This window comes from Nannospalax galili, unplaced genomic scaffold, assembly GCF_000622305.1.
Source record: "Nannospalax galili isolate Female #2095 unplaced genomic scaffold, S.galili_v1.0 scaffold105, whole genome shotgun sequence".
Taxonomy (NCBI): domain Eukaryota; kingdom Metazoa; phylum Chordata; class Mammalia; order Rodentia; family Spalacidae; genus Nannospalax; species Nannospalax galili.
In genome coordinates, this window is record NW_008354502.1 from 779,936 (window position 1) to 797,201 (window position 17,266).

At 37.6% G+C, this 17,266-nt stretch overlaps 1 protein-coding gene across 1 annotated transcript in view; it reads right to left on the minus strand.

Moving 5' to 3' along the window:
• Positions 1 to 9,860: 9,860 nt before the first annotated feature.
• LOC103748932 (protein NipSnap homolog 3A-like) overlaps positions 9,861 to 17,266 on the minus strand; it is a 12,543-nt gene continuing 5,137 nt past the window's right edge. Inside the window, 3 exon segments of the mRNA XM_029555293.1 lie at positions 9,861 to 10,734; positions 10,818 to 10,904; positions 17,008 to 17,166. Coding sequence (XP_029411153.1) covers positions 10,658 to 10,734; positions 10,818 to 10,904; positions 17,008 to 17,166 — 323 coding nt within the window. The 3' untranslated portion in view covers positions 9,861 to 10,657.

A 17,266-nucleotide genomic window follows, 5' to 3' on the forward strand; every position in this document is an offset into this window, starting at 1 on the left:
CAGAATGGTGGTGCCACTGCCCTGAAACGAGAAATTCAGTCCACACATATGGAGATTGAAATAAAATAGTTCTTAAACACCCAAAAGGAAAGTATAACCAAAGATGAAAGGGGCCAATATAATTTCATAAGAGTCCATATGAATAGCTAAAGACTACATAACAAGCAACAATGCCAGACAGGCGATACCTTCTTTTGAGTTGTTGGCCACGGTGGCCAAAGGGATTCCCAGATAGTAACCCAGCATAGAAGTGGGAAAATGAACAGCAGACCCCAGTCTTATCCAAAGGAATATTGACAACTGATTACCGCTAGATGAGGAAGAGCTGACCCTCCTAAAACAAAGACCTCCAGATAGGCTGACTAGATTCACCAGAAGGGCAAGTAGTGGGGGATGCTGAGGGTGCCGACAACACAGCAGACAGTAGCCGGGATATCAGAGTATAAGGGCTCTAGTGGGAGGGGGTGGGAGAGTTTATGGGAGGGTGCTATCTGGGAAGTGGGTGTAAAAACAAATTTTTTTTAAATTAAAAAAAAATAGTTCTGCGAAATAAAAACAGACCTTTCACATCCTCTGATTTTTGGCATTCAGAATAATTTCATTTACCATTTTTGTTTTTCTAATGCATGTCTTCCCCCCCCCTTGGGCATAATCTAGTATTTGATGATTTTCCAACGAAGGATACTATGACAGTTTAGAACTCAGCTTACCACTCTTCCCAAATGCAGTCTTTCCCTCTTTCTGTTGTTTAAATGGCTAATTCATCACAATACCTGATTAAAAAATAGCTCTTTGACCACCTGGCTAATGTACACTAGTCTACATCATTTAGTGTTTATCGGGGTGAAGAACTCTTTTAATGTCATGAACTTGGAAATTTTGTGAGCCTTTGGATTTTGTGTGTGTGTGTGTGTGTGTGTGTGTGTGTGTGTGTGTGTGTGTGTTTGATGCAGCGTCTCCTTGTAGCCCCAGCTGGCCTCACTATGTAGACCAGGCTGGCCTCAACAGAGATTCACCTGTCTCTGCCTCCCAAGTGCTATGATTAAAAGCGTGCCCTGGAAGACTCCCGGCCCTGGAAGACTTTTATATGCTTAGCAAATAGTATTGGTATAAAGTAAACAAATTATGTTGAAACCAAATCGTTACAATTTAAAGGTAAGTTACTGAAAAACATTTCTTTATGTAGGTATTAAATGACAATCTAATGGTGGATGTAAGATAAAAATTTTAAGTCATGATGAGAGTAAAATGAATTTTGATATATTTACAGCAACTACAAAATATAGCATGATATCTATGATTTTTATTAATTACAACATCACAGGTTCTGATAACGTGCTTCATTCGCTCCTTTTATGACCAGATGAAATGCTTAGTTTCAGCACTCAGTTACAACAGAGATATAATTTTATCCATCCAATTTACCAGACGCTTTGAGTGTCATCGACAGCTTTGCACTGCGCACACCACTGCTCCTGGAGTACATATCCAGCTGAGTTGCTGACTCACAAGGTAGGGGCACATTAATCTGAACTAAATAGTATTAAATGTTTCCTAAGTAAACTTATACTCCTCACAGCACTGTATAAGGCTTTCTGACCATGTTTTATTATTTTTCATATAGTCTATACATGGAAATACATTTGTACCTCTCATATAACAGATATCAGTTACAGGATGGTAGAACCATGAAGCAGGCAAAAAGAACCACCGACTTGATGGAGTTTCTGCTTGATTTTGTCAAAGGTCAGGCGTGTGCAGCTGTGCAGAAGGAAGTAGGTGCAGTGATCTACTGCTAGCCCAGCTGGCTGGAGGCAGGTACAAGTCAGACTACCATCTCGATCTTCATCCCCAGAGAACTTTCTTTTTTCAGAACTATATTCTAAGGCCACTAATGGTGTCATAGATGAACTTCTCTTTCTCTAGGCCTTGAGCTTGTTTGTATACATTTATGTTTGCATTTTAAATAATTTATTTACTTTCAGGTGCTAGGCATTGAACCCAGGGTTTCGCCAGTGCCAGGCTAGTGCTCTACCAACTGAGCTATATCTTCAGCTCCTAATTTTGCTGTTTGAGTTCATGTAAGTTAAACTATGGGTATTTAGAGTGGAGTAAATTATAGTGTGTGTGTGAGTGTGTGTGTGCGTGTGTGTGCATGTGTGTGTGTGTGTGTTATGGTGTATGATGCTTATGTGTCAGAGAAGACCATGTCAGTAACAATAAGTTACTATCGTGATGTTTATGTTTTCTGTATTAGTCTTAAAGGGACTTATAATAGAAGTAAAAAATCAATATTCACTTAATGTTCTTTAACAGGGTTATGTGTTGCTTTATTATTAAGGAACTTGCAATAAAAGTAGAAATCAATTTTCATTCAATGTTCCTTAATAAGTGTCCTGCTTATATCATCAAAGCATCTGTTGTGTGTTGAATATTGGAATGAAATGCATGTGGAAGGAACAAAGTGTTCTTTCCTTTCTTTCTTTTTTCTTTCTCTCCTCCCCCCCCCTCTCTCTCTCTCTCTCTCTCTCTCTCTCTCTCTCTCATCTTTTTTGAGACAGGGTCTCTCTGTAGCCCCAACTGGCCTGCAACTGTGTAGACCAGGCTGGCCTTAAACTCACAGAGATCCACCTGCCTCTGTCTCCCTAGTGCTGGGATCAAAGGCATGAGCCACCAGGCCCGGCTAAGACTAAATCTTCTTGAACTGCCAGCAGGTGTTCATATTTCTGTATCTGCCTCTTTGCTATTAACGTTTTTAGGCTCGGCGGTAGGAAAGGTTTATAAATGTCTTTATTTTTATAGTATAAATTTATTGTTTCCATTAAAGTATTTTATTACTAAAATGCATGAAAATACACAATATATATTTTATTTCCTTTAAAAAATACCCTTTTGGCTTTCTTCAGGTTTGGAATTGAAGTTAACTTTAGTGCAAGTGACATTCTAAGCCCCATCAACCATAAATGGAGTTATTTGCCAAGCTAGGCTATGTAGGCTGTTCGATCTTTTGAATGTTCTCTGTGCTTCCCAATTGGACTGAGGGAGAAATTTTTTGAGGAACATATTTCTGGACCCTTTGCAATTTGTTTTAAACTACTATCATTAAATATAGCTTTTTGAGGCTTTAATCTATTTTAGTTTTACTTAGCTTTTACTGATCGCTTTTACTGTATCTTTAGAACTTTTAATACTTTATTCTTGATATTGTATTGAAGGTTGGTGCATGAATGCAATGTGTGTTCACATAACAGGAATCTGTTGTCTCTTTCTGTTTCAGAATACAACCTAGGCTTTCTCCACACACTCTTTGTGATCTAAGTTCAAACATCTCTCTGTCTTTTATGAAGGTTGACATAGTTTAATGGAAAATCAGAATTTTGCAGAGTAAAATTTCCTCTGGAAACCATTCTAAGTTCCATTGTAGTTTAATAGTGCTAACAGCAGTCGGCTTCATACTTAGATTATTTTCTTCATATATCAAGACATCTAGTGTTAAGAAAAATAGTTACAGATTTTTCCCAATCCCTGAGAGTTTTTGAAATCCCTCCCACTTAGCATAAAACAGAAACTGAGAAGGTGGCAGTCACAGCTTTAGAAGCTGCTTCAGAATAATTCTTATTTCATACTATACTTCATTGGAATTTGGTTGGTTTTGAGTCTGTGGTTTTTGGAATGAGATAAGTTAGTGAAGTCTTCTAGCATAGTCTTTCATGATCGTTTCTTAAATGAGAGCTTCTTGATACCTTATTTGATTCTGTCCTTGGCCTGTTCAGCTGTCCTTCTTTATGTTCAGGAGTTAATAAACATTTATTTCCAACACATACCACATTCCTTCATCTCTCTAAGAGAATGCCTGTGACACATATTTCCTAGACAAGAGACCATCATATTCTAATGTGCCTTAGGCTTTGTAGGCACTGGATGTTATGGTTTAGACACGAAACATCTCCTGAAGGCTCATATGTTGAAGGCCTGGTGTGATGGTTAGTTTCAACTGTCAACTTAAGCAATCTAGAATCACTTGGGCAGAGTCTTAATGAGGAATTGAATCAATTAAGGCTTGTCTCAGTCAGGTTGGCCTTGGGCATGTCTGTGAAGGAATATTTTTTTTTAAAGTTTTTTTTTATTGAATTTTTGCAATTTCCATACAGTATAATTTGATGACATTTATATCCTTTCCTGTCCACACTTCTCCACATTACCCCCCACACTCAATTCAATATACTATGTATATATTATGAAGCCTATAGAGTCTGTTTTGAATCCCCAAATGTTCTCCAGTGTGGGTCAATCCACTGGAGCTTGCATAGTACTTGTTCCTGCTGTCACCACTGCTGTGAGTTCTTATGAGTAACTGACCAACTGTCTGGAGAACTTTGCCCGAAACTGCCCCCCACCCCCGCCATGGTCATCCACAACCTCTGGCTCTACAATCTTTTCACCTCTTCCTCTGCTATGATCCCCAAGCCCTGAGCTCCAGAAACCTGACAGAGGCGGTCCACTCAGTGATATGCACTCTGCAGCCCCTTCCTCCCCAAACATTAGAAAGCTGCAAGTTTCTGTGTCAGTCACCATCTGCTGCATACAGAAACTTCTCCAGTGAGAGTTGAAAGGTTCATTAATCTTCAACAGTGGGTGAGCACCTGATCCAGCACAGTCATTACAATCATCCCTCTTGGGACTTGGAGTCAATATTATTGTGAGGGTAGCACAGTTACATCTCACAGGAGGGGACTGCAGCTCCAGTTCACAGGAGGGGAACCACATCTCCAGCTCACAGGAGAGGACCAGGACTCCAGCCCCACTGGAGAGGACCACAGCTCCAGCTCATAGGAGATGAACCGCTGCTCCTGCTCACAGGAGGGGAACTACAGTTCCAGCTCAAAGGAAGAACCACAGCTCCAGGTCACAGGAGGGGATGAGAGTCCCAGCTGTGAGGGAGTATCCTGATTATGCCAGTCAGTGGAAGACCCACAGCTATAAGTGGCAACATTCACTAGATAGGGGATTCTGAACTGGGTAAGCATGGAGAAGGTGAGCTGAGCACAAGCATGCAGCATTCATTCTCTCTGCATTGAAGAGATGTGATATGACCAGCTGCTTCAAGTTCCTGCTGCCTTCATTTCCCCACAATGATGGGCTGTAACCTGAAATTGTGACCAAATGAACCTTTCTCTCCTAAGTCATCGAAAATGAAACTGTTCATTACCAATGCAGTGTTTGGAGTGGTAGTCTGGGGGAATGATTGGATCATGAGGGCTCTGAATTATTCCACTGATGAATTCATAATTGATTGGATTACTGGGATGTGGTGTAAACTGTGGCTAGTAGGCCTCTTCAGAGGAAATGGGTCACTGTGTGGATAACTTTGGAATGTATATCTTGTCCCTTGTCTTTCTCTTTGCTTACTGGCTGTCATAAGTGAGCAGCTTCCTATGTCACATGCCTCTCCTGCCTCAGCACAGGCCCATAGCAATGGAGCCAACTGCTGACTATGGACTGAAACCTCTGAACTGTGAACCAAAATAAATCTTTCCTCGTTACATTGTTTACCTCAGATTTTTGCCACAGCAGTAGCAAATTGATATTGCCACTCAACAATGTGTATGACACTCCTTACTTTGTCCTGTTTGGCCACTCTCATTTCACTTCATGAAGGTGATATTACCATTTTATAGTGTAAAAACAGGTAAAACAAGACATTAAAAGAGGTCAGGGACTTCCCAAAAGTAACAAGCAATTTAGAGCTGGTTTATTCATTACTGCCCACTCTTCCAGGGTGAGTTTTCAAAAGCTTCATTGTTCCTTTCCTATTGATGGTTTCAATACATTTATTTTATAAATAGTGTTCACTGAATAATCCCATTCATTCAGTGAAATTACGGAATTAACTTTCCTTAGTCCTTCTTAATTTCTCTATTATTCACTCATCTCCCAAGAGCAAATGGGATTGCTTTCTCCATGTTCTCACACATTTTTCTACTACGATATTTTACTATTTGTCCCAGTTTCTTAAATTGAAGTATCTCAATTTAAGTCATACTTCTCTGATTTCTTGTGAACTGAGCATTTTTCAGAGTTTTATGAGCTGTGTCATTTTTAGGGTGTTGGCTTTTTGCATTCGTTCAGTTTTCAGTTGTTTTTCCTATTGATTTGAAGACTTACTGAAGACACTAGAGAAACAAGGCAATGGCAGAAATTCCTAAGATAAGGCTGACCTCCACTGCTGGCTTCCAGCAGAATAACCAGACAGACCTGTTCAGTGGGATGGAGCAGAGGAGTCTGCCCAGTGAAGGGCTAGAAACTCAGGAAGCAATAGTTTGTGGGGGCAGGGGCTGTGACTGCCAGATGGGGTTGAGACAGTTTTTTGTTCAAGTGAGATATGCTGCTCCATGTTATCTATGATACAGGGATATAATGAGAATAAACATGAATTAAGTGCTTAGAATGAGGACTGATTCCTACGTACTTTCTCTTCAAACTTTTATTGAGAGATGTTGTGCCCAGATGCACTTGATATATGGACTTATTGGAAAGTTGACTTTTTTTTCTAAGTTGAAGTTTAACTCAAACTGGTAAGATAGTCATGGAAATTAGAAAATAATTGACCAACAGAAAAGACTAATATTACTGCACAAAAGTCAGCATTTGCTTGTCAATTACCTGTTTAGAAGGGAGAATATTATTTTACCCTATAAAATTAAGAAGAATAAGAAAGGATCTACAGTCTTCCCTGCAGACTGGATATGGGTAATTTTAGAGTATGCAGTCCTGGGCTTGAATTCTGGTTTTGCCACTTGTATGTCCTAAGATATCTTGTGTGTCTGATTCTCAACTTGATTCTGATTGTTGATTGGAGAAAATGATACTGTTACTTAGGGTGATAATGACAATTAAGTGAGATAATTTTCATTACCTCATTTCCCCAGAAGTATAGCCACATGTGTCATTTAATGATGGCAACACACTGAGAAATGCATTGTTGAGATTTTTGTCCTTGAGTGAATATTATCTAATGTACTCACAAACTCAGATCACTCTGATGTCACTAGACAGTTTCTACATTGAAATTGTAGAATTCTAGAATGATTCAAGGATGTCATTTGAATATTTAAGCTTTTAGAGGACACATTTCTCAGCAATAAATGGAAAGATCTTGGGTTTTCTTAAGTGTGTACACATTGTTTTGAGACAAACAATGAGGAATTTCAAATAGAATTTGCATAATTACGCTTTCTGAACTCACCAAGGGAGACAGCAGTTGCTACTGCCTCTAACTATAGCCATTACTGTGGAGTTGGTTTCATGACTGGGATCTGCATATGTTCTTGTCCTTAGATGACAAATGAGAAAATGGAGGCCAAAGGGGTAACTGGTGTGGCATGGGTGGACTTGGAGCAAAGTCAGACCAAGGTTCAGGGTTTCTGACTCCTGGTCGAGGGCTGGTTCTCTCAGCCTTACTCTATGATATACTGGGTTCATAGCCCAGTGTAGTCTTCCTCAGTCTGCACAGGGAAGAATGTCAGGAGCCAGCTTACTGAGTCATGTTGCCATGGGAGCAATACTGACTGAAGTTCCTAGGTTACTGCCCCTGCCACTGAATTTACCCATAATTTACTCTTTGAATCACTTTATTTCCTTAACATAACTATCTTTACAACAAAGTGATCAATTACTACTGTCTTGGTATTATGTCAACTCAGGAAAGAAGACAAAAATATAAAACCTAACCAGGAAGCCTCCTCCCTGAAGACTAGCTCGTATAGTATCAGAGGATACTATATAAGCTGCCAAGGGAGAAAACCAATCAACGGTACCAACTGTGAAGCCTAATAAACAACAATGACTCCCCCAGTAAACTGTCGCTAATGGTGCAGTAGTGGCACTTTTTCTTGGAAGTAATCAACAGCTGTCTAGTTGGAATTCTAAGGCCTGATCAATGGGAAGGAACTCGTGTGTGGTACTTATAAACATAGCTAAATACATATTGCTGGAGAGGTCATAGAGCATAGAGAAAAACCTACTTTTGCCACAACCCTAGACCAACGTAATTTCTTACTTTATTCTACATGTGCACTCTCATATTTATAGACAAGTGCACCTTTCACCTCTCATCAAAGAAGCTTCTTTTTGCAACAGATGAAGACTATTACAGAATTCCACAACTGGTCAAATGCAGAGAATTAAGTGTCTATTAGACACTTAACCTTAAATGACACATCTTCAATGCAATCTCTACATTTAGGATGAATGCATCTCTTAACTCTCACTAGAGACATTTCCTTATACAGCAGATAGTTATTAACACAGAGACCCATACTTAGTCAATGTGCAGAGAACAAGAGGCCACAGAGTACTTATTCCTGAATAAGACACCTGTTTCAAACCTCTGCCTCCCAAGGCTCAGGGATCACTGTAGAAGAGAAAGAAGAAAGATTGTGTAAGTCGAAGGGAGTAGATGACCACAAGGAAACAGTCTTTCACAGCTGATCACTTACTCATGTGAACTCAAAAATGCTGACAGCATGCACAATTCCTATGCAAGCTCAGACTAGACAAAATCCTAGCATAGACATGGGGAAGTGGGTAAGAAATCCCATCCCAACTTGCGGAATTTTTGGCAATTGATGGCTGCTGGGAGGGGGAAAGACAGTGTCTTACAGAGTTTGCGATTCTTGGAGGGCCCAGTGAATGATTTCACACTGAAGGACATTGGATTGGGGGACACAAATCAATACTCTATAGTACATATAATTGAGTTCATTAAATTGGGCTGGGGGCAGTTGGGGGAGGTGGGGAGAGGAGACAGATTAACAGCCATCAAACTATATTGTATGAAAAGTACAAAAATTCTATTAAAAATGAAAACAAAAACAAAAAAAAAAGTTTCTGCATAGCAAAGGAAACTATTAACAAGGCACACAGGCAGCCTACAGAACAGAAGGAAATCTCTACCAGCTGCACTTCATACAAGGGGCTAATATTCACAGCACGACAGTAGACAACTGCAAAACTGCCGGATGTCGTGGCGCACACCTTTAGTCCAACACTTGGGAGGCAAAGGTAGGCAGATCTGTGAGTTCCAGGCCAGCTGGGGCTATAGGAAAACTGTCTCAAAAAGACAAAAAATAAAACAAAACCCCCAAACCCCAAAGAACTACAAAACTAAAATTACCAATCAATAAAAGGGTTAACAAATTTCAGAAAAAGAAATACAACTGGCCAATAACTATTTTTAAAAGTGTTCAAGATCTCTAGTCACCAAGGAAATGCAAATTAAAACTATTTTGAGATACCACCTTACTCCAGTCAGAATGGCTATCATTGAGAAATCAGACAATGAATATTGGAGAGGATGTGGCAAAGAGGAGCCCTTATTCACTAATGGTGGGAGTGCGAATTAGTACAGCCAATACAGAAATCAGCTTGGAAGATCTTCATAGAGCTACCATATAACCCAGCTATCTCACTCCTGAGCATATACCCAGAGAACTACACACCCTAGGATAGAGACACTTGCACCCCCTTGTTCATTGCTGCTCTATTCACCACAGCAAGGGACTGTAATCAACCTACTTGTCCATCAGCAGATGAAAGGATAATGAAAATCTGGTACATATATAAAATGGCATATTATTCAGGTATTAAGAAAAATTAAATCAGAAAATTCACAGCAAAATGGATGGACCTGGAATGTGTACTATTGAGATCACCCAAACATAGAAAGTAAAATGTGACATATTTTCTCTATGTCATTTATAAACAAATATATGTGTGCACATGCTTTAATATTTAGAATTGAGAATACTAAGGGGTAATAAAAAATAAAACATAGTAAAAACAGAATTGGAATATGTAGGTACTTTTTTATTAGGGCAAACATTTCCATATCCAGAAAGAGCTCATTTAAATCAAGTAAACTCCAGCATGTTTGTTAAATAGGATCCAAAACGAGTATTAGTACAATTAATTTAAAATAATACTTCAGCATATAAATCAGAGTTTTAAAAATCTTTAGTACTAGGACTTGATAACATAATTTTCTAAGCAAGTGACTAATAACTAATGTGAAAATCACCATTAATACACTGACACAGATATTACAGTTTTTCATGGGAAAGAAATGTACTTAATTTCATGAATCCCATTTGACATTCTGAAATAAATTTTACTGGACAAAAAAGAAGAAAAAAGGAAAGAAAAATCCCAGGAAAAGACATAATGAAATAAGGTACACATATTTATTAGCCATTTAAAAATATGGTCACAAGCTTAGATATGTGCTATCCTCATTTCAATAAAGGGTTGTTTTACAGAAGAGGTTTTCTGAAATGAAAAATGAAGACCTTGAAATAGTGACCAGGTAGGTATCTTTGTTACATACTAGAACCAAATACCATTATTTTTAGGTTGATAGATTATTTTTAATGAATGACAGATTGTGAAAGGGGATGGGGAAAATGAAATGTCATTTTGGAGGCAGAGATGGGTTTAATAAAAGGGACCTAGATGGGTTTAAAAGAATACACGGGACACAGCAAATTAACTTACCACCTCCTTCAAATAAAAGTGAGAACAGCTCTCTTGGGAGAACTTAAGCACCATCAGGGGACACATCTGACACCAGTTAATGACACTCTGGCATTTCAGTAGAAAACTACTTCAGTGGTGAAAATGATGTGGGAATCAGGAGCATATTCTGCTGAGTCTCTAGGTAGTTGACACTTTGCCGAACTGAAAAATATTTCACAGGACAGAAAATTATTGACTCAGTCAAATTAGTTCTAACAATATCCATGCCTAGTGAAATAGCTCACCAGCAGCCACGACTCTGGGATCCTCGTGAGAAAGATGTCTCCCAGCTGCACGACTATCCGCGCTCTTGTTCCACCAGAGAACATGGACTGCAGAAACAAACCAAAACTGTTTCCAAGGAATAAAACGTTAACATAAGAAACACAGAGAAAGGAGTTGAAAGATATCCAACTATTTTAAGCTAAAATAGTGGTATCAAGAGACTGATACTAAATTACTTCACTGTTAAGATTTTGGAGGCATCAGAGAGGCTTGGGAGAGAAATTTATAAATGAAATAATCAAATTGGTTTTACTGATGAAACACAGGAGGCTAGAACAGGGAAATAAAACAGCTACAGGCATTCAGGACCACAACTGCTGACTTTCTACTATATTTTACTTTATTTTAAAAAGTATGATTGCAAAATACTGTGTTTTATTATAGGATATTTATATGAAGCAAAGAAGAAATAAAAAGCATAACATTGACACCTAGCGAACATTTCTAATATTCAGTGTATTTCCTTTAAAAACACGAGTAAAACCATCCTTAGTCATAGATTATCTAAAGTTAATAAGAAGTCTTTTCTATGGCAATAATATTAATTGGTTTTTGTGTTTATGAGAGAGGCCTCAGTCATAGCCCAGGCTAACCTTTATTACGTAGATCACACTGGCCTAGGATTCATGGCAATCCTCTTACCTCAGCCTTCTGAATGCTGAGATTGCAGGTGCATATCGCCAAGCCTGACTTAATTTAATATTAAACAGCAATATGAATTCCTCTTTAGAGATAAACCAACTTTTTATACTAACCCTGATTGTTGATTATTTATACTATTTTCAATATTTAAATATTTTTTAAGATATTGTAATCTTCTTATGCAGAATTACTATTTATAAAATGTTTATAATTGCAATGTAATACATTAGAAATGTAGGAAAATGCAAAAAAACATACAAAGAAATGAAAAGTAATTTCTGTACTGATCAGAAATAACCACTAGTAAATTGGATGTACCTCTTTCCATATTTGGGATATATATAATTTTAACGTTAAACAAAACCATGCACAAAATATGTAGAAATGTTTATATAGTATATGACATATATGAAATACATTAGTTTCTGTATTAAGAGTGAATTGCATAAAGGCCATGCCACACTGTTTCTAGTGTTTCCTAATGCAAACAATGCTGGCATAAAGTTCATCTGAGCAAACCTGCATGAATATTTAGAACAATACCAATGCTGATGGCAATCACTACTGACATTTAATGGGTGATTACTATGTGCCAGGCCTGATTTTAAACACTGTTTATGAATTAACTCATTTAATCTGCCTAATAATCTAAGTGGTAGCTTGTTGCTATCATTATTTTATGGATGAAGACATGAAAGTACAAGAAGGTTAACTTGCCCAGGGTCACAAAAGTATTAAACAGTGGAGCTGGGATTTAAATCTAGGCCATCTGGACCTAATTATTTCTTTAACAAAAACTCCCAAACTTAAATTGAGAGTACCAAAGAATATACTTCTCACGTGTGTATAATATATATGACATGTATACCCCCCAAAACACGTAGGCTTACAAATATACTGTATATACATTATATACTGGCTTCTAGAAATGATATACTGATTTCTACTCAGCATAATATATTCAACTACTATGCACGGAAGATAAATTTAAAATTAAAGTACAAGAACACACAGTTTCAGGTGTGGTTTTCTTTTCTTTTTTTTAATTTTTCTTTTTGGTTTTTGAGACAGGGTCTCCCTGTAGCCCAGCTGGCCTGGAACTTGACCAGGTGTGCCTCAATCTCACAGAGAGCTACTGGCTTCTGTCTCCTGAATGCTCGGATTAAAGTCTTACGCCACCACACCTGGATGGGAGTCATTTTCCTTATAAGAGTATAAGAAAAGTATAGAGTAAAAAGTATACTCTATAAAGTGTAGAAAATTAAGAGATAGTTCTAAAATACTTTAACTCTTCATTTGAATATGATTACCTATACTTTTTCAACTTTCCTGTAAAGCTAAAAACACCTACACATGCAACCCCTGCATGGTCCCACAAGTAATATGGTCAAAAGTAACAAAAATAATTAAGCATTTTTATTTACTTGGCCAAATTTGGGGAGGAGAGATTAATGAGCCCTATATGTCTGCATACATGCTGCTTCCTCATATATTTAATATGATTGCTGATATCTAAGCCATGTTAGCATGTTTATATTAAATAAAAAATGGCTATCTGCATCTTCTTTGGTACATATTTGGTAGTCATCTTGTTTCTACCTTCACATAAAATATTATTTTCCTTTTAAATTTCTTTTATGGCTATTTGGGGCATGTAGAAGGTTGAGGCCTTTGTATAATAAAGCCATCAGTGATTTTTTTGCCTTCATAGGTTTTTTTTTTTTTTTCATTTGCCTTTTGACTTAGAAATATAGTCTCAATCTATATTAAGTTCATCCATATTTAGTTATTTATTTTAAAACTCAATGAATTAACTTGTAATTAAAATCTATCTTGATTTTATTTTAAATATCATACAGGATAATTGAAATCTATCTTGATTTTATTTTAAAATATCACATAGCATAACTGTCATAATTCTCCATGTGTTTTCTATATAACTGTTTCTGTATATTTTGGATGTTTTCTTATGACATACAGGTTGAGTATCTACATTCCAAAATTCAAAGTTTGAAATACTCTGGTCTCTTGCACTTCAGATAAGGGATACTGGACTGTATTACTGAGAGAAGCATTTCTGTGTAAGGGTTATGAGCTCTACACTATGTTAGGCTGGTGACAAGGCCTGGATGTAACAGATGCTAAGAAGGTAACTGAGTATCACAAGTCATCCCAATAGTTACTAGCTATCTCTAGTCATTTATCCTTTTAGATAAACTATACTTTTTTCAGGATTTTCCATAAAACTTGAAATTATGATATGTTTAAATAAAATATTTTATTTATTCCTTTTATTTTATGTGTATAAGCATATTGGCCACATGTATTTAAATGCACCTGTGTCACGCAATGCCTGCACAAATCAGAAGAGGATATTGGATTCCACTGGAACTGGAATTATGGATGGTTGTTAGCTGCCATGTGGGTGCTGGGAATCTAACCTGGGTCCTCTGTAAGAGCAGCTAGTGCTCTTAACTGCTGAGCCATCTCTCCAGCTCCGAAGTTCTGATTTTAGTATGTTTCAAATTTGAAAATTTAAATGTTCTAAATATGTATTTTGTTAAATAATACTATGTATAAATTTACTAAGATAAATGCACACATATAAGAAGTAGTGAAAATGGGTAGATTTTTATGGCAGATATGTTAATATTTAAGAGAAATATGTTTTTACTCAGAAACAATCTCCATACCCCAAGTAATATCATTAAAAATTATGCTGTGTTGGTGAGCCTTCAATCCCAACTCCTTTGTAGGCTGAGGCAGAAGGATTGTAAGTTCAAGACCTGCCCAGGCTATAGAGCCAATTCAAAGCCACTCCAGGCAACTTAACAAGACCTTGCCTCAAAATGAAAGTTTTTCTGTTCTTTTAAAAAATTACTTGTTTCTTTCTTTCTTTCTCTTTCTTTCTTTCTTTCTTTCTTTCTTTCTTTCTTTCTTTCTTTCTTTCTTTCTTTCTTTCTTTCTATTATTTCCCCCTGGGGCTGGAGACAAAGGATTAGATAAGAGCTCCCAAATGCTTTTGACATTTTTGGCCTTTGGAAGAGAGTATGTTGCTAAGAGGCCCAAGGTCATTCTGACTTTCAGCCAAGAAACTGGCTATTTTTCTTTGGGGTCTTTTTACCCTAACTTCTCAGGCAATTCCTACCTCCTATTCTTATTACACCATCCTCTGAAGAAGTTACCCAATGTGGCGATAGAAAATCTGGACCCAGACCATTCTGGCTTCTTCCATGCTGAAGAAGGATGCAGGGTGAAGCAATTGGGGTACCCCTTCAGTTGGTCTATCTAAAAGACTCCCAAACTGCATAACTCTTATCTGTAAGGGGAAAAAATAGTCCTTGACTGGTGAATAGGGGATATGAAGGAGAAGTAAAGGCAATAGTAGTTAGCATTACAAGTTCTAGACAGAGAACCAGAAAAAGTCAGAACAGGGCAAATTTCAACTATTCATATCAGAGTCCATTGGGATTTCTTGACGAGAGCTTCCAAAAGCATCCCTCTATTGGGTTCCTCCTCATTTTTCTTTTGTCTGCCAAGGCTGGACTCTAAAGTGATGGACTCATGATTTGTTTTCAGGAACTATGATAGCTGTTGGAGTGGTTAGAATCAGTGTCAGTTCCCTCTCTAAGGCTTCTAGATAGGGGGAGAAAACAAATTTATCCATCATTTTAGAACAAATAATGGGTTACTTCCCTTAGCTACAGATGAGAACTAAAGTACTGCAGACCAAGGTTTGAAGTCTTACATCTGAGCAGCACTTTCTTCTTAGAAACAAAATAATGAGAAATAGTTGTCTAGCATTTTATATGGACTTAAGCCTAATGTCTGGGAAGTGTAATCAATTGAACTCTTAAAGAAATATACTGATCAGGGCTGGAGAGATGGTTCAGCAGTTAAGAACATGGAGTATTCTTGCAGAAGACCTGGGTTGTAATTCCAAAGCCCAGGTGGCAGCTAGCAGCTGTCTGTAACTCCAGTTCCAGGGGATCCGACAGTCTCTTGTCTTCCACAGGCATTGTGTGACATGGGTTCACTTACCTACATGCAGGTAATACAGGCCTACATATAAAAATTAAAGTAAGAAATAAGGGGCTGGAGAGATGGCTCAGCAGTTAAGAGCACTGACTGCTCTTACAGAGGACCCAGGTTTGATTCCCAGCAAACACATGGTGGCTACAAGCTGTCCTTTACTCCAGTTCCATGGGAATCCAAAACCCTCTTCTGATTTCCATGGCATTGCATGACATGGGTGCAACTCACATACATGCAGGCAATACACTCATACACATAAAAATAATAAATAGGACCCCTTGGAACTGGAGTTATAGATGGTCATTAGCCACCATGAGGGTGCTGGGAATCAAACCCAGGTCCTCTGCAGGAGCAGTCAGTGCTGTTAACCACTAAGCCATCTCTCCAACCCCTATTTTTTTCTTGTATACATTGGCACTCTTAAGTTTTCATTTCTAATAGGAAGAGAAAGCAAGCAATGCAATAGAAGTGACATTTCTAAGTTTTAGAGAAACAAAACAAACAAACCTAAAACTATGATTTTCAATGATGCCCAGATTTTTAATTACATATTTGAAATGTGTATTTTATCTTTTGGACAGAAATATAGATCCAGCAAAGGGAAAGAACCAGTTTACAAATAGATTTGAGAAGCAAGGGAAAAACAAGAGTTACTCAAGAATCATGAACAGAAGAGAACTGGTATCTGACCCTGTCTGAGATGACAAGTGTTTCATTTAGATAGTGTAGAGCTGATAGGTGGTCTAAGTGGACAGGAATCCAAGTGAGACTTCTCAAGTGTCTGTATAGTGTCATCTAGAACATACCTCAAACTTGAAAGTAATGGAAAATACATTCAAATTAGCTCGTTTTTCTAACCTAACCTTTGCTTAAAGTTGGATTGAGGAAATAGTGGCTTTTTTTGTTTGTTTTGTTTTTTTTTTTTAAAGTAAGCAGGAAGTCAAATCAGCAAGAAGATTTTTTAAAAATTATTTTCAAACTGAAAAACAAGAAAGAGGAAGACACAAAGTTAGACTACAGTAATATAGTCTGGCAATTTCACTTAACCAAATCTTCAAATGATCAGTTGTTTAGGAAAAAGTGAACTTAGTGATTTAAGATGGGACATTATTTATAGAAAATACATACTTGAGGATTTCTATCATTTTAAAATTGTGACAGAAGATACATGATTGTTCCCTCTCCACTCATGGTCCCGCTCTCAAGGTGCAGATTCTCTACCTTTACTGACCATGGAGACTTGTGTAACAGAGCTAAGCTTACCAATCCATAAAATCTCAGGTTGGAAGAATTCTTCAAGTCTTACTCTTTAAGGAAGGCAAAGAGCTTCACTTTAGTTTTATCTCAACAATCATTTATGGTCATTTATAAAAGAAAGGATTATTCTCATCCTGGCCCTGAATTACTTTATAGCTTAACATCTTTACTATGTTAAGTCACAAAAACTCACAGAGGCTAAGAGGAAAGACTCACCTTCCCTGGCAGGCTTTCCTATTTTGCACCATGGTACCAGGTAGGTAATCTCACTCTCTTGTTTATCAATGAGAGCCAAATTTGGAATGAGGAACTGTTCTTACCATTCCTTATCCTTGGCCAAGGCTTCATGAACTGCAGTTCGATGAGCAAAATTATCTATGGGAGAAGAGAATTGAGAAAGTTTAAAAAATTAACTTAAAATCATCTAGTAAAACCAGTAAAGCTTTGTCCACAGCATACATGACTACTGAGATAT